The sequence below is a fragment of the Staurois parvus genome, unplaced genomic scaffold (genome assembly GCF_062004578.1).
Source record: "Staurois parvus isolate SC_StPar_1 unplaced genomic scaffold, SC_StPar_1.0 ptg000548l, whole genome shotgun sequence".
NCBI lineage: Eukaryota > Metazoa > Chordata > Amphibia > Anura > Ranidae > Staurois > Staurois parvus.
In genome coordinates, this window is record NW_028318344.1 from 10172293 (window position 1) to 10190240 (window position 17948).

General features: G+C 38.2%; 1 protein-coding gene across 1 annotated transcript; it reads right to left on the reverse strand.

Annotated features, from left to right (window-relative positions):
• Nucleotides 1–2190: 2190 nt before the first annotated feature.
• KCNJ14 (potassium inwardly rectifying channel subfamily J member 14) lies at nucleotides 2191–17633 on the reverse strand. The gene is made up of 2 exons (XM_089691000.1): nucleotides 16779–17633; nucleotides 2191–5231 (listed from the first exon to the last, which is right to left on the reverse strand). The coding sequence occupies exons 1-2, from the start codon at nucleotides 17547–17549 to the stop codon at nucleotides 4662–4664; spliced, it is 1341 nt and encodes a 446-aa protein (XP_089547126.1). The 5' UTR covers nucleotides 17550–17633; the 3' UTR covers nucleotides 2191–4661.
• Nucleotides 17634–17948: the final 315 nt, after the last annotated feature.

Here is a 17948-nt window from a genome sequence, read left to right on the forward strand (position 1 = left end):
GTTTGCAATAAATGGCAAAAAATCATTTGCTGGAGTATTTTGTAGTATAAGTGTCCCATAGAAAATGTTGATTCTGAAAGGAAAATAAAGGTTTTCTGACAAATCTGTTGGGGTGTACTCATGTATGCTGAGCACTATAGGTATGCTTGAAATTTTACTTTAGTTATTTTAAAATAAATATTAGTAGTGTGTAATGTAGGGCTGCTGGCAGGAACTTGTAATAATGAAAGCATAAAACATCAATCCATCAAATGCTAAACAACCATAGTAAATAAACTCATAACAAAGTGCTTGATAATAAAATATATAAAAAATATAAATAAATACATAACATTCCTTCAGTTCCAGAAATTGCGTGATCTGACACCATATAATATACAGTGGGGCAAAAAAGTATTTAGTCAGCCACCAATTGTGCAAGTTCTCCCACTTAAAAAGATGAGAGAGGCCTGTAATTGGCATCATTGGTAGACCTCAACTATGAGAGACAAAAAGAGAATAAAAATCCAGACAATCACATTGGCTGATTTGGAAAGAATTTATTTGCATATGGTAGAAAATAAGTATTTGGTCACCTACAAACAAGCAAGATTTCTGGCTCTCACAGACCTGTACCTTCTTCTTTAAGAGGCTCCTCTGTCCTGCACTCATTACCTGTATCAATGGCACCTGTTTGAACTTGTTATCCGTATAAAAGACACCTGTCCACAACCTCAAACAGTCACACTCCAAACTCCACTATGATGAAGACCAAAGAGCTGTCGAAGGACACCAGAAACAAAATTGTAGACCTGCACCAGGCTGGGAAGACTGAATCTGCAATAGGCAAGCAGCTTGGTGTGAACAAATCACCTGTGGGAGCAATAATTAGAAAATGGAAGACATACAAGACCATGGTCATGTCTGTGACCAGTCTTGTGTTCAGAGGATCGGTGGATTAAGTAAGTATATCTTTGCTTTCCAAGCCCCTAGACAAAAACAAGCATTTAACCCATGCAGTATGGGCACAGCCCCACAGCATGGGAAAATAAAAAAAGGTTTGCCTTTTCTTCTTTAACCATTTACTACTGTATCCAAACCTCCAAAAATGTTTGGGCTTTAGATACTCTTTAACACCAGACAAAATATTTATCATATTGCTAAGCCTTTTAGCTTCTGCATCTACTAATATGAGTATTATATGTTCAGTGTTTCACATTAGTATAAAAATACACAGTATCAGTCACCACTGTAGACTGTGGTCTAACCACAAATTTCAGCTGTCTTGTTTCCTTCTGAGCTGCAAGACAACATTTATACATGTGCTAAATGCTCATCTTTATCTAGGGGTTTGTAAAGCTGATACATGCTTACCTACTCCAGCGATCCTCTGAGTGCAAGACCGGTCCCCACTGCTCCTCCCCCCACACACACGCACACACGCTAGCGGTCTTGTGAATGGGCTGTTCCTGACATCACCACACCCATGGACCAGCTCCGAATGTGAGACCGGCAGGAATAGTCCACCACTGGACGTGGGGGGAGCATGGTTTTCCGGAGGATCGGAGTACGGGGTAAGTATAGCTTTTCCCTGAGCGCCTGGACAAAATGAGCAGTTAACCCATGCAGTGTGGGCACATCCGTACGCCATGGTAAAATAAAAAAATTGATTGGAGTTCTGGCTTAAAGGTCATTTTAAAAATGTAGTATGGATTGAATAGTATCCGCACTGCATTTCTTGTTCTGCTTCTATTTCCACTAAACATTCACGGTAGGGTGCCCAGAAACCTGTAATAAAATTGAACCTGCAGCAGAAAAAGATCAAGTCCCCTCTCCTGCCAGACAAGACTATGCTATGTAAATCTTAAGATTTGCTGGCTAGAAATGCACATTATTTTGTTCAGCTTTAAAGATTTATAATCTCAAAATCTTATGAATCATTCTTTAACAAATTTTACATTCAGCAGGAAAGAAGCTTCAAAGTTTCTTAATACAAAGCTGGACTAATTCACATATTTTCTCTTCTTTTTCCTAAATGATTCATTTATTCTAAAGTGGATGAACCTTTACAGGTAAGGTGATTTAAAATTTTCATCTATAATCTATATTTTAATAGCTAGTCTGACTCTGTAACTATCCAGATTCCTGCAAAAATTAAGCGTTAGTAATGCATGCTTTAGGAACAAATAAATAATCAGTTTCATAATGCAGTTAAGGTCCAAAATATGCTTTATTTTTAACAAACCTGAAACATTTGTACCATGTGCTGGGGTAACTGAATATTGTCATGAGCATTGCTGAAATTACCCATCTATACACTTGAATATTTCATTTGGCAATTTTTTTATATAATGTGTGTTCCAAATACAGTAAAATATTATATCCTGTAAATTAGTTTATTTTGTACATTTCATAACAATAATTAGCGAGAGCATTCACTGCTGATTGCTTACTCCAAGGCCAACCATACATGGGTGGAATTCCAAATGATTTTTCTGTTGAAAATCGTAATTTTGAATTATCATTCCAATCTCGACCAGTAGTAAGGCAGCAGCAATGGCCAATTTCGTGCTGCCATAAGATTTGAATCTGAGTGAATTTGAAAAACAATTGAATTTCTAATCAATGATGGAAGAATTGTGCCAGAAATATAATGAAAAAAGAATTCCACATGAGCTGTAACCTGGAAAGAAAAGATTCCCGGCCACGAAATTTCTTTTCCGTAACAACATGATGTGAAATTGAAGGCTTGGTTGGTCAAATTTCGAAATCAATGGTGGCACCATCGGATTACAAAAAGCACAACATTTTTTATTTTTGAATGACAAATCGTCCGGAATTCGACCCAGGTATGGCATACACAAGACTTTGAGACTTTCCTTGTTTAAATATTCCTGTTTAAGTTAACCTGATGCAATCAACCATCAGGTGTGTTTTAAAGGCTCTTAGATTTATGTGCTATCTTAGCTTTGGGTGCTATCTTTACTCAGGGGCTTCAGGGTCAAGGTCCTTCCACCAAAGTGTTTAGCTCAGCCATTACAAATACACATTTATAGGTCTTTATCTTCCTGTTGCATTACTGGCGATGTAAAACAGATGGAAAAAGCAACAACATTAAGTGAGAAACTCTCCTAATGAACAAGGCAGATGGTCAGAGCTCTTGCCAAGAAGTCCCTAAAAGAGTAAATGGTTCTTTTTCATTTTATTACAAAGTGTGATAGTAAAGTGAAGCACCCAGTTGGTTCCTGACCCTGGCTGCTAATAACATTTCCTCCTTGTATATCACATAAGTGTATAGCACTTATAGGGTTTTTCAGTTGGATGCTAAAAAGAGTAAAATAACATTGTTGTGTGATGGGCCTGGCAGTGGCCTGTTAATCCACTTTTTCTGCAAATGTTTACATTTGGCACTCTATGCTTAGCTGAGATAAAATTAGATGCAATGATTTGACACCATTCTGTTTCAAGTTTTAATAACCGTATAGTGATCTTGAACTGCCAGCCCATCACAATATCTAGATCTACCTTAAAAAAAACTAGTTGAAAAACCCTTCATTCCACGCAACAAAAGTAAAACCACTCAGAAAATCTGACTATCGTAGACCTTCCACACCTTTCTTGGACAGTTGCCAGAGATCCTTCAACGGTTGACAGAAGCTCAAAAGATTTACATTTAGTCACTTTGTTCAGTCAACAACATAATGTACTGAAAATGTTTGTATTTTTTTAGCATTTAGGAGAAAAAAGATTCAGATGTATGCCATGCTACTGAGTTTTGTTTTGAAAAGCCTTTGATGTCTAACATTTATGAATTAGATCATAAGATATACCCCTTCCTATATTTTTCTGTTTATTTATTTTTTTTTAATTTCTTAAAAAATGGTCATATCAATTAATACATTGTATAACAATAGTTTTTTGTGGGGTTGCATTTAATATTTGGTTAACAAGTACCTGGTTCCTATACATGTTAAGAAAGCCATTTTGTATTCTGACACATTATCACTGTGAATATATAACATATTCCTCAACAATTCTAATGGATCATAACACATTTATAGGGTCAGAATTCAAAATAGCTCACTCACTCAGGAATGTGGCAGGTACAGGATGTTATCATTATATGGATTATTTGCTGTTCTTGGTTATATTTGGCATTTTGTATGTTTTGTCTGAAAATCTCAGCAAATTCTTCTATGATATTTAGGGAGAATCATAATTCTACACTTCACAGAAGTCATTAAAGTGTTCTCCTAGTTAGGATAAGAAACCTTTTGTCTTTTTAATAAGGATTTCAACATGACCTTAGTTTGCTGATGCTTTTGACATGATTGATAGGTTAAGCTGTATTATGTTTGAGTGATAAACTCTTGGCTACTCGTGTTCACCAAAGTGCAAAAGCTGCATTTGCTGAGAAGGAAATGAATAAAGCAATCTAGCATTGTTAAAGCAGATGACTTGAGTATCCATTGACCACTTGAACAAAGCTTGATGCTACAAAAGCATCAGTAGAAGCTTTGTTTAGATTGTACCTTTGTCCAGCAAATGTGACTTTTTCTCCTTCAAATATATCTTTTTCCTGTAAAGGATGTAGAGGAGAAAACATGTCCTCATTTGTAGCAGATCTCTGCTATGTTCCCACTACACAAAACCCAGTGGTTGAGTAAAATCCATTCATAAAATCATGTTAGCAGTATTTCATCTAGGGGATCCACCACCCTAAGCATGTCTAACTCAAGAGATACTTCAGCATTCAATGATTTTGTGTGCACAAGAGCAGGTGGTTCCTCATCACAGATGCAGTTAAGAGCTACTTCATTCTCATAGCAAAATGAACTGCGGGTCACCATGGAATATTTCCTTTCAGAAAGCTCTTTGGCGCTGCATGTGGGAGTATTGAGGACTTCATAAGTACGATGGAAGTGTAGGTAGTCCACCTCATAATGATTACGTTTCTCAAACAAGACTGGTTCAAATCGACTCCCCCAAAGAATTTCAGATGGAAGATACGAACTACGGCATTGCGTGGTCATTGCTGTAGCTTCTACCATGCCTTCAAGGATGACGACTAGTTCAAAGTTAGCTGTATCCAAGTCTGCTTTACCAATTTCATACAGGGGGCTCTCTTCATCAATTTCATGGACAATGGTAACTGGAGACACAAGGAAGATTCTGTCTGTGCCATTGTCAAACCCAACGTTGATATCTGTATGGTCCAGTGGTAGGTACTCTCCTTCAGGCGTGACTCTAGGCTGGTTAAAGCAAAAAAAAACAAAACATTAAATCAGTGATTATAGATTACAATTCAATTAAATAAGAGGTGAAAGGTGAACAATGTCATCATTCAAAAAATCCATTGGATGGCTCTAACTTATCAGCCGATCCATGGCTCATTCTTAAGACACTGCCTAATATACTGTAAATTATTCAAAAGAATGCAATAAATAAAGTACTATTGTGGGAAATCTCAGCCAGAATAAAAATGATTAGCAAATGTACAGTATATAAAGTCAGGTTGTACAGTGAAGGAAAAAAGTATTTGATCCCCTGCTGATTTTGAATGTTTTCCCACTCACAAAGAAATGATCAGTCTAAAAATCAAATGGTAGGTGTATCGTAGCACTGAGAGACAGCATAGCAACAAAAAAATTCAGAAGAAATGCATCTCTAACAAATTATGTACTGATTTGCATGTTCATGAAGGAATTAAGTATTTGATCGCCTATCATTCAGCAGGATTTCTGGCTACCAGGTGTCTTTCATGCAGGTAACAAGCTTAGAAGCAGTCTCTTAAAGGGAGTGCTGCTAATCTCATTTTTTTACCTGTATAAAAAGACACCTCTCCACAGGAGCAATCAAACAAACAGACTCCAAACTCTCCACCATGGCAAAGACCAAAGAGCTGTCCAAGGATGTCAGGGACAAGATTGTAGACCTACACAAGGCTGGACTGGGCTACCAAGCAGCTTGGTGAGAAGGTGACAAACGTTGGTGTAATCATTCGCAAATGGAAGAAACACAAAACAACTGTCAGTCTCCCTAGGTCTGGTGCACCATGCAAGATCTCAACTCGTGGAGTGTCAATGATCATGAGAACAGTGAGGAATCATCCCAGAACTACACGTGAGGATCTTGTCAATGATCTCCAGGCAGCTGGGACCACAGTCACCAAGAAAACAATTGCTAACACACTACGCTGACAAGGATTGAAATGTTGCAGTACCCACAAGGTCCCTCTGCTTAAGAAAGCACATGTCCAGGCTCATCTGACGTTTGCCACTGAACATCTGAATGATGCAGAGGAGGACTGGTTGAAAGTGTTGAGGTCAGATGAGACCAAAATCGAGCTCTTTGACATCAACTCAACTCGCCGTGTTTGGAGGTGGAGGAATGCTGCCTCTGACCCCAAGAACACCATCCCAACTGTCAAACATGGTGGTGGAAACATTCTGCTTTGGGGGTGTTTTTCTGCTAAGGGGACAGGATAACTGCACCACATCAAAGGGATGATGGATGGGGCAATGTACCGTCAAATCTTGGGTGAGAACCTTCTTCCCTCAGCCAGGGCATTGAAAATTGGCCAAGGAAACAAAGGAGTGGCTCAAGAAGGAGCACATTAAGGTCCTGGAGTGGCCTAGCCAGTCTCTAGACCTTAATCCGATTGAAAATCTGTGGAGGGAGCTTAAAGTTCGAGTTGCAAATGTCAGCCACCAAATCTTAATGACTTGGAGAGGATCTGCCAAGAGGAGTGGGCCAAAATCCCTCCTGAGATGTGTGCAAACCTGGTGTCCAACTACAGGAAACGTCTGACCTCTGTGATTGGCAACAAGGGATTTGCCACCAAGTACGAAGTCATGTTTTGTGAAGGGGATCAAATACTTATTTCCCTCATGAACATGCAAATCAGTGCATAATTTGTTAGCCATGCATTTGTTTTGAATTTTTTGTTGCTATTCTGTCTCTCAGTGTTACAATACACCTACCATTCGATTTTTAAACTGATCATTTCTTTGTGAGTGGGCAAACATTCAAAATCAGCAGGGGATCAAATACTTATTTCCTTCATTGTTTGCAACTGATGTGTTTTTTTGTTTTTTTTACTTTCAGCTTTAGGACTTTCTGAGCTAAAGGTTTCTCCCTATTGTGTTAGTTCCTAATGATGGCAATCTAGGCAGTAAGGCAGGGCTTTCCAGACTTTACAGTATGAGGGCCACATAATAAATTTTAGAAATATTTGTTTGGACAAAAAAAAAAAACAGTTTACAAGCGATTACTAAAACTTAAATTAATGAGTAAGCACGTTCCATTTTTATATTGAAAACCCTCCATAACAGATGTCCTGTTCAGATCAGAAGCTTCCCCATCACATCAGAGTTCCCCTTTTTACATTAGACGTTCCCCCATCACTTCAGAGCCACCCTTACATATCAGAGTCTACCCATACATCAAGGTCCCCACCAAAGCCCCTCCCCCTTACATCAGCCCCCCTTCCCCATCAGAAGCAGAGAACAGCTGATGTCATGCCTCACTGTGTGAGTCTGAGGATATACCACTGACCCCAGTTGAGGGCCAGATAAAAAATGCAGACCTCTGCATTAAGTTATGGGGCGAAATTCACACTGCATAATTTGCAATGGCTGCACAGGGTCCTGTCCTTACTGCAGACAGAGACCATCAGGTAGATTTCATTTTCTGTTCGTTGACCAAAACTTTATAGGATATCATTTTTAAATCTATGTTGTAGCCACAAAATAAAATACAATCATGGGTAGCTTTTTCACTTAAAATGCTGATGATTTTAATGTCTTGCCTGCAATTGTGTTAACTTTAGGAAACATCATTTTGGAATACAATTCCCTTGCATTTCATATTTTAGGATAACTCTAATACTAATACTCTAATATTAATTGTAAAATACACATAAACAACAGTAAAAAGTAAATTAAAAAATTTTAGTTACAGTAGTTTGGCGCCGTTCCACGGGCGTATGCAATTTTAAAGTGTGAGAAGTTTGCTATCTATTTATTCAATATTACATCATCTTTTATATCTTAGCAAAAATTGGGTATTATATTCTGTTTTTGTGCATTAAAATTCATTAACCACTTGCAGTCCCGTACATTTACTATCACCGGGCAGCACATATATATACATGATTGAGCCTGCTCGGGTTTAGGAGTGTGTTCCTCCTGTGACCGCTGTGTCCAGTGGACCACTGTTGCCAGTAACTGGGTATCATCTGATCGCTATTATTGGTCATAGCAATCACGTGATAACAATGTAAACAACCTGTCATGAATGGCTTTCCATTTATGAAGTTTTCCTACCATGTAACTAGCTTAGCCAATCACAGATCACAATAAAATGCAAGCTTTTCATGAATGGGAAACCCAATGTTAAAAAATACAAAAATGTTAAAAAAAAAAAAATGTAAAAAGCATTTATTTTTTTACATACTCTCATCGGTCAGATTTCCTGATCACCGCCACATCAGTTAAATGATGATGCTGTACTGCACTGGTGACAATATGTAAATAAAATAAAAAGGTGAAAAAAAAATTATTTCATTTCTCCATTTCCCAAAAAATTGTGACAAAAAAAATGACAACTCTCCATGCCTCTTACTAAATATCTCAGATTGTCTAGTTTCCAAAAAGGGGTAATTTTACTGTCCTGATGTTTTAGGGCCTCAAAAAATGAGATAGTTATTACATCAGGATTGATCAATTTTCAAATATATATACCATAGTTTTTAGACGCTATAACATTCACAAAAACCAATTAATATACACTTATTGGGATTTTTTTCCAAAGACATAGTAGAATACATTTTGGCCTAATTTTTTTTTTCTACTGGATATGATTATTAACAAAAAGTAGAAAACAGCATACTTCTTTTCAAAATTTTCTGTCGTTTTTCATTTATATAATAAAATTGTAAAATTCCAGTGTCAATCAAATACCACCCAAAAAAAGCTCTATTTTATGTGAAATAATGACATAAATTTAATTTGGGTACAGAATTGCATGACCACGTAATTGCCATTTAAAGTTGCGCAGTGCCGAATAGCAAAACATGGCCTAGTCATGAAGGGGGTAAAACCTTCTAGAGCTCAATCATTAAATTGTATTTTTTTTTCTTAATTGTGTTTTTAAAAAACTGCTACGCAAATACCGTGTGACATAAAAATATGCAACACCCGCCATTTTATTCTCTAGGACCTCTGCTTAAAAAAATATTTTTATTCTAAGTAGTTTTCTAGCAAAAACAAATATGTTTTTTACATGCAGGAAAGGAATGTCAGAATTGGCCCGTACTGGAAGTGGTTAAACCTATGTTGTGTCCACAAAATAAAATGCAAACATGTGCAACTTGTTTTATCATTTAACATGCTGATGATTTTAATGTCTTGCCTGCAATTTTGTTAAGTTTAAAAAAACATCATTTTGGAATTAAATGCCCTTGCATGTCATATTTAAAGCAGCTAAAAAAACTCTAATATTCTAATAATAATTGTAAAACACACATCAATAACAGTAAAAAGTAAATTAAATATTCAATATATAATTCAAAGTCCAGCGATGAGGTGAATGTGCATAAAAAACTTGTTTTACCTTTTGGTTGCAAGAGGTCACTGTGTATTGCTCATTGTTATCTGCCTTATCCACAAAAAGCTGCATAATCTCAAGTTACATCAACATTGTTAATCTAATATAATTATTCTGCTGAACCCCCCCAAACAATTCTAATTTCCTACTTCCTTCAAAAGAGGCAAAACATATCCTAAATCAAAAATCGGATTACTGCTTTAGCAGAAATGAAATTATGTAACCCTATAAAACCTCCTTTATTCTGTGGTGAAATCACCAATATGACCTTGAGTACCGCTATTTGAACAGTTTGTTTACTGCTTCTTGGAGAACACTGCCATAATGGAAAAAAATAAATCATATGGTCAAAATACTTTATTTAATATCCAAGCAGTTAATAAAAGAGATGATGTAATTTATTCAAATAATACCACAACATACTGGTATTATTAGGAGAGGAACTTAGTTACATACTTTGGACTTCCTGTCAACTAATCCTTTGGAAGGACACTGATGACATGCTGGGTGCACACTTCCCAGCCCCTCCACAGCTTAACATGACTGATGATACCAAAAAAACAAACATGTACCATGCTAAAAAAACAGTTTTTAAAGCTCTTTTAGAGGACTTTCACATGTATATAAAAGCTATTGATAGCTTTTACATGAGAGACTAAAAGTTTAGTGGCCCTTTAAAAGAACGTACACCAAATACAGATTATATAAAATTATTAAGATTCCAGTTTATCTGACACTACAAATATATTTGCTATTGAAGTAAACCTGTGCCTTGATCATGCACACTAAAGCACTTTTAACAAGCTCTCATTCAACTCTGTATCTTTAGGCATTGTGAAGAAATTAGTGTTAAATTTTCACTCAAAAGTGTTAATATGTTTCCAAGCTGTTAGAAACCAACTAAAACCCAATTTTAAGGATCTTAGAGAATGAAAAACTTCATATTAACATCTGTTTGTGGAGAAAGGCCCACAGAAGACCATGGGGACAGGCACTACCAGGGGAAAGGGAGATGGCTAAGCGTACTGCTGTCAGATTCAGGTAAAGGGTTAGGTAAAAAGGATAACTGAACTTTCTCCTTCAACTTACATTACTGAAACATGCGGTCAATAACATAAATAATCACAAAATGTCTTTTTCTTGTTTTTTTTTTATACTGTTGAATGTACTTGTTAGTTTTCAATGGTAAATTCAGCAATAGCGTCACAAGGGTGTAGTCAGGATAATGTAGATGTTTCCAAGTCCACAAGACTGAATGTGACCCAGACACTGACCAGAGGTAGCGCATTGTAACAACTATGGATGGGCACCCATACTGTGGAAGAAATAGTAAGACACACTATATAGAGGGAGCATGTAATTCATTTTGGAGAGCCATTGTAGCCAAATCTTCCTCCATGATGACCACTGTCAAATCAGTAATAATACATTTTGAAAAGTTAAATCTACAAACTGTATAAAAAATGTTACATAAAAAACTAGTTGAAATGTAGTGTGTAATCAGTCAGCTGATCTGTGTGGTTGATCAGTGAATTCCTGTCCGGTGCCCAGAAGAGGAGGCTTCTCTCAAGCAGAGAGCACAGACAACTTGGCACCAGCATTTTGGGCTTGGGTCTCTGAACTTCAATATACTGTCTGCATTCACGGCCATGCACCCATACCCACACAGATATTAAATTGGGAGCTTCAACTGTTAGTGCAGCCACTGTGTCCCAATTGACATGAATAAGACTGCCTACAAGGGGATGCATGGAACATCTGTGCATCCTCATGCAGGTGAACATGTTCATTGCATGGGCATGTTCTTTTTGCAGGACCCCCTTTCCCCCTTTGTCTCTACTATTGTCTACCAGATGATTAACCCAGGCAGGTTTCAGGAGGTTCAATGGAGGCGTCTCCTATTTAGAGCCACCTCTCAGTTGCACCCTGACTCACAATAGCACCAGAAGCCTGCAGCCATGGGATATAATGTTTAAATGTACACAGTGATTCTCAGTGGTGAGCAATGTACCCTGTCTACCCATCGACTGAGGAGGCAGCATAAGGTGGTGAAGCCTGTAGTTTGCTCATAAGCCCTCCCAGTCCTGACTTCACCTGAAATCTCCTGAGTCCTTATTAAATGTGCAGTGCTTAGCTTCTGTGTGGTCTTTCTGTGCTCCTAGGTTGTCAAAACCTAACCATATCCTCGGGTAGCAATTCATCAAAATTATATGCCAGCCAATGGCACAGTATTATGATGTCATCATGTGCTGTTTCACTGACATGAATGCTTTCTGGGCCTTCAACAAAGCAAACTTTATGCTATAACTTCTAATTTACTATCCTTTGGCCCTAGAGGTATGTGTTGCATTTTTCCCCAGAGCTATGTAAATGATTTGTGTAAAGCTTTGATTGATATTAAAAATAATTTTGTTAATAACTGCCATATGGTTTCTAATATCCAATCTAATTTTGGCAGTTTTTTTCAGCATAGATATGGCTTTCTTTTGCAATGTTTTATACATACAGGCAGTCCCCGAGTTACAAACATCTGACTTATATACGACTCATATATAAGAACGGAGGCAGTGTGATGTCATGCTGGTCCTGGAAACCACTGGGCGACCATCTTGCTGTTCACTGCATGCTGCCACCTACTGTTCAATGGATCTGTCAGCAATACCACATCACTACATGAACAATTAACCTTTCCCTATGCTATCCAAAATTAAAAAATATTTTTTGGGCTGAAGGTACACTTAAAATGTACCTGTTCCAACTTACATACACATTCAACTTAATGACGAACATACAGAACCTATCTTGTTCGTAACCTGGGGACTATATATATATATATATATATATATATATATATATATATATATATATATATATACACCAGTACTTTCATAATCCTGTAAATATGTTTATTGTACCCCTCTAGAGACCCTCGTATTGTACATAACAAACTGATTTAGTTCATTTTAAAGGAGAGTTACTATATCTGCCTAAATGATTCCAAATTCTCTTTGAAGTAATATGAAGTGGTCATTGCTTGACAGTCTGACCCACAAACAAACAGGGTTATTGGCTCTAATAAAATTACATTAAAGTTCACCTTTCAAATTTACCATCTGCTGACATAACAGATAAATTACAAGGTTACAGGTTTTAGGCCCTGAAGCTGGGTACCTTCAAATGACCAGTTTAAAAAGTCTATAAACCAAATCACTAAAATTTCATATTATCTTAAAAAAATTAATTTCAATAATAATTTTTTTAGTATTTTAAAATCTGCAACTTTCATAAAATAATGACAGGTGATCCTGCCATGAGTCCCTGTTCAGGCTCTTCCTGTTGTAGAGTATTATCACTCTGCCACAGTCTCGTAATTGTGCTCCTGATATGTCACCCTATCACCCAAGGTTCCAATGGAGACAACAAGTGGCCGTTTCACACAATATGCAGGCGTAATCTAAATTTGTCACCATCATGACAGTTGGTCTAAGGAAGGCCATACACTGGAGTACATGCATTTAGACTGAAGGTGCATAATGTCACTTGTACCCGGTGGTATAAATATTACTGGAACAGGTGTTCACAGCAGCTACAAAAACTTTTTTTTTTTTTTTAGGTGGAACTGATTTAGTTGCGGACCTAATCGTCCAGTGCTTATCTGTTCCTGTCCTAATTTATGATGCTGGCCAGCTTCTGGAATGTGCGCACATGAAGAAACTCACACTGACACGTTTGGTCTGTGAAAACTTCTCTCTAATTTATTGAAATGAAACCGTGAGTTTATATATGAAAAATGATGCGAACATCACGTGATAACAGCATAAGCATTATATTAGTCTTTGATTGGTCACTTTACACAAAAACAATCTCCGTCATGGTATAGGTGTGATCTTCTTCAGTCTTATCTTAAAGAGAGAAAAACATTCCTTTGTTTCCCAAATCACACGGTGGGAGGGGGTCTGTGTGTGTGAGCAGACATTTCTTAAGCAAGGATTTCTTATAGTACCACAAAGCCCAGCAGGCAGAAAATATTCCACAACATATGTATTAAAGTATAAAAGTAAATATTTATAAAACTTATAGAAATAGCGTATATATATATATATATATATTCAATAGGAAACAAAATAGGCATTTTACCAAATCCATCAGAGAACTCCACTCTAAACTCTGAACTGTTGAAGATGTTACTCTTGCAGTGGGCCCCCATCCTTACTGCAAGGGTTGAATGCTCATTTTGTCCAGGGGATTGGGATAATGTGAAATACTTCTTTTCCTCATTGCTCCTATACGCTTCCTGCTTATTGTAAGACTGGTCCCCCAAAGTTATTCCTCTTTGTTGCACAACTAGTTGCAGCTTTCTGACATGAGTGCATACAATGTAGGACCAGTGCTTCTGCACTTAACATGAGGATGCCAAGGAACTGCTTATATTCCAGGAACTTTGGAAGCAGGGGAAAGAGCCAGCTGTCAGGGGAGCGAGGATTAAGGTAGGAATATTTGTAACAGAGGCTCTTTATTAATATTCAGGAGGAAAAAAATAAAGGATAGTACTACAAAATAAAATACAAAGTCTTATGAAAGCTGGTTTTAGAGTTGTTAGTATAGGTTAGTGTACATACTTTAACTGCTGTTTCTCTAGTGTCCATTTATGTCCTGACATACTTATTCATATTTATCGTTTACACCTACAAAAAAAAAGATTGATCAATCCTATTTTCTGTCTTCTAATTCTTGGGAACCTTTATTTCTTTGCAGATTGTTTTTAAACCAATAAGCAGGGCTGCTGTTAGAAACCATACAAGCAATCTGACAGGTCCCCCCCCCCCCCAGCAAAATAAACCCAGTTTACTATGCTTCAGTTAGGACTGAACACAGTGAGTGATCAGTACCAATCACTCATTGGGGAAGATTTACTAAAACTGGTTTACTCAGAATCTGGTGCAGCTGTGCAGGGTAGCCATTCAGCTTCTAACCTCAGCTTGTTCAATTAAGCTTTGGCAATAAAACCTGGAAGCTGATTGATTTCTGTGCTGAAGTGCACCTGATTTTGCACTCTCCAGCTGTGTTCATTCAGGAAAGGAAGGGGCTAGTAAATGTAACATATTTACTGAACCCTTCCCCCACTCATCATCCTGAAGGATTCTTTTGTGTGCTTGCAGCTGCCAGTGGGAAGCCGGCAGCACTGTGAGGGGTGGGGGAACACAGGGGGACTTAGCAGCGGGGGGAAACATATGGTGCACAAAGAGGGTGAGGGGTGCACCGAGAGGGGCAATTACTGGAACTGATTTCTGCATGGTTCTCTCTGCAGCAGCTAAAAGCCAGCAGGAGGGAGGGAAGAAGCAGGCAGCTTTCAGCTGCTGCAGAGAGAGACATGCAGGAAATTAGTTTCCAACAATTGCCCCCCATTGTGCCGATCGCCCTCCCTGCCCACATCTGATTCACCCAGGTGCCTGGGCCCTGAACAAAAGAACTGGTGGTGCCCCCTTATCCATGGCCCTGCTGATTAGACTGCTAATGCTATTGTTTATCAATTCCCAACTTTGCGCAACAGCCCCTACAATAACGTACTGTAGTAGCTATCATATAAAATAAATATATATATATATATATATATAGTGGGGAAAATAATTATTTGAGCCCCTGCAGATTTTGTAAGTTTGCCCACTTTCAAAGAAATGAAGGGTCTATAATTTTTATCATAGGTGTATTTTAAATGATAGAGACCAAAAATCCAGAAAATATACAAGATACAAATGTTATAAATTGAGTTACAGTTCAGTGAAGAAAAAAAAAAATTTTGTCCCCTACCAACCAACAATAATTCTGGCTCCCACAGACTGGCTATGTGCTCATGTAGTACAGATTAGTCCTGTCAAAATAAGAAGGTGCTCTTAATGACAACTCGTTATGTGTATAAAAGACACTTGTCCACATAATTTGGGCAACACCATGGGCAAGACCAAAGACATGTCAAAGAATGTCAGGGACAAGCTTGCAGACCTGCACAAGGCTTGAATGGGCTACAAGACCATCAGCAAGAAGCTTGGTGAGAATGAGACAACTGTTGGAGCGAATATTCGGAAATAGAAGAGATACAAAATAACCATCCATCAATCTGGGTCTACAGTACCATGTAAGATTTCACCTCTTGGAGTAAGGATGATCATGAGAAACGTGAGGGATCAGTCCAGAACTACACGGGAGGAGCTTGTGAATGATCTCAAGGCAGTTGGGACCACAGTCACCAAACAAACCATTGGTAATACAACACACCACCATGGATTGAAATCCTGCAACACCTGCAAGATCCCCCTCCTCAAGAAGGCACATATACAGGCACATCTAAAGTCTGCCAATGAACATCTAAATGACTCAGAGACAAACTGAAGAAAGTGCTGTGACCAGATGAGACCAAATTTCAGCTCTTTGGTATTAACACAACTCACCGTGTTTGGAGGAAAAAAAATGCTGACTATGACCCTAAGAACACCATCCCTACAGTCAAGTTCTCTGCTAAAGGTACAGGCCTACTTTGTCACAGTGAGGTTCCAATTCAGCCAGAACACTGAAGATGGTTGTGGAAGAAACACTTTAAGGTCATGGAGTGGCCTAGCCAGTCTCCAGACCTTAATCCTATAGAAAATTAATGGAGGGAGTTGTAACTTCGAGTTGCCAAGTGATAGCCAAGAAACCTTAAGGATTTAGAGAACACCTGTAAAGAAGAATGGACCAAAATCCCTCCTGAGATGTGTGCAAGCCTGGTAACCAACTACGAGAAACATCTTACCTTTGTGCTTGACAAAAAGGGTTTTCCACCAAGTATTCATGTTTTGCTTTAGGATCAAATACATATTTTACTCACTGAATTGCAACTCAATTTATAACATTTGTATCATGTGTTTTTTCTGGATTTTGGTTGATATTTTGTCTCTATCATTTAAACTACACCTGTGATGAAAACTATAGACCCTTCATTTCTCTGTAAGTGGGCAATCTTAAAAATTTGCAGGGGATCAAACCATTATTTTCCCCAATATATATATATATATATATATATATATATATATATATTACAAATAACTTTTAACAATTTAGATTGCATGGTGGTGGTGGTGGTGAAGGGGGGGGGGGGTAGTTCAGGGAGGCTACCTGATTCAGGTTATTTAATTACTATTGATGCTGCTGCTTACCTGTAGAAGCTGAGCTCGTACGTGGGCTTCCACTAGATGGCTCTTGCGAAGATTAGCCACTCTCCACATGAGACACAGTTTTCCATCTCTTTGAGCAATCACTGCATTTTCTGTGAACACAAGAGTTTCATTTCTCTTTTTGGGTTTGGCAATTTTTGCCATGATGGCTCCAATAATGAAGGCATCAATAATACAGCCCACAATGCACTGCAACACCACAGTCAACACAGCTAACGGGCACTCTTCTGTCACACTTCTGAATCCATATCCAATGGATGTTTGTGTTTCTAAGGAGAACAGGAAGGCGGCCATGAAGCTGGTGACTTGTAAGAAACAGGGAGGGGGTGGGGTCTCTTCAGAGCCAGGCTCAGGTGGTGGTGCTAAGTCCCCATGCAATGAGGCAATAAGCCAGAAAGAGAAACCAAAAATAAGCCAAGAAACTACAAAAGTAAAGGAAAATATAAGGAACATCCACCTCCAACGTATGTCTACACATGTCGTGAAAAGGTCAGTCAGGTAGCGTTGGCTCTTTTCACTGAGGTTAATAAATTCCACATTGCAGTGACCGTCTTTTTGTACAAATCGGGTACGCTGACGAATAGGCTTTGTGTGTACCTTCCCATTGCGATAGGCAGTTGGCTTCATACCCTGTGTCAGCTCTGATTCCTCTTCCTCTCTGAGTGGGTCCGGAATTTCTGTGCTAAAGCGACGGATGGCGCGCGCCACCCCCATGGCCAGGGCACCACGGGGAAGGATGGTGGTGCTACCCATCCTATGTTTTGGAGACAGCAGGTTTGGTGAGAAAGTCAGTTTCTCGAAAGCTTTAAAGGCACAAAGAGTTCATGATGCAAAGCTTTCAGCCAGTCCTAAAACAAAGAAACAGTTGTTAATGTTAGTGGAGGATATTAAGTTGCATTTATTTTGCAGGCAAACTAGGCACATACCTAAAGTGTCTGTGTTTGTGTGGCAGTGTAAAAATAATTTGGTGTTAATGATATATACTTTTTCTCATTTTGTTTTCCCCCATATGCTGCACAGATATGTGTTTAAATGTAAACAGACTGCATGGCATCCCCAGTGCCAATTTTGTTTTCTGGAAACAATAGCATACTGTCCAAATACATATAGTACAACCAGTACACTTTTCTTCCAAGATCTTTCAGCCAGAGG

Excerpts from the sequence above, each read along its gene's own strand:
- KCNJ14 (XM_089691000.1), bottom strand. The coding sequence starts at position 17,549 with ATGGGTAGCACCACCATCCTTCCCCGTGGTGCCCTGGCCATGGGGGTG. Across the intron at positions 5,232-16,778 it reads TACGAGCTCAGCTTCTACAG|CCTAGAGTCACGCCTGAAGG; the intron begins GTAAGCAGCAGC and ends TGCTTTAACCAG.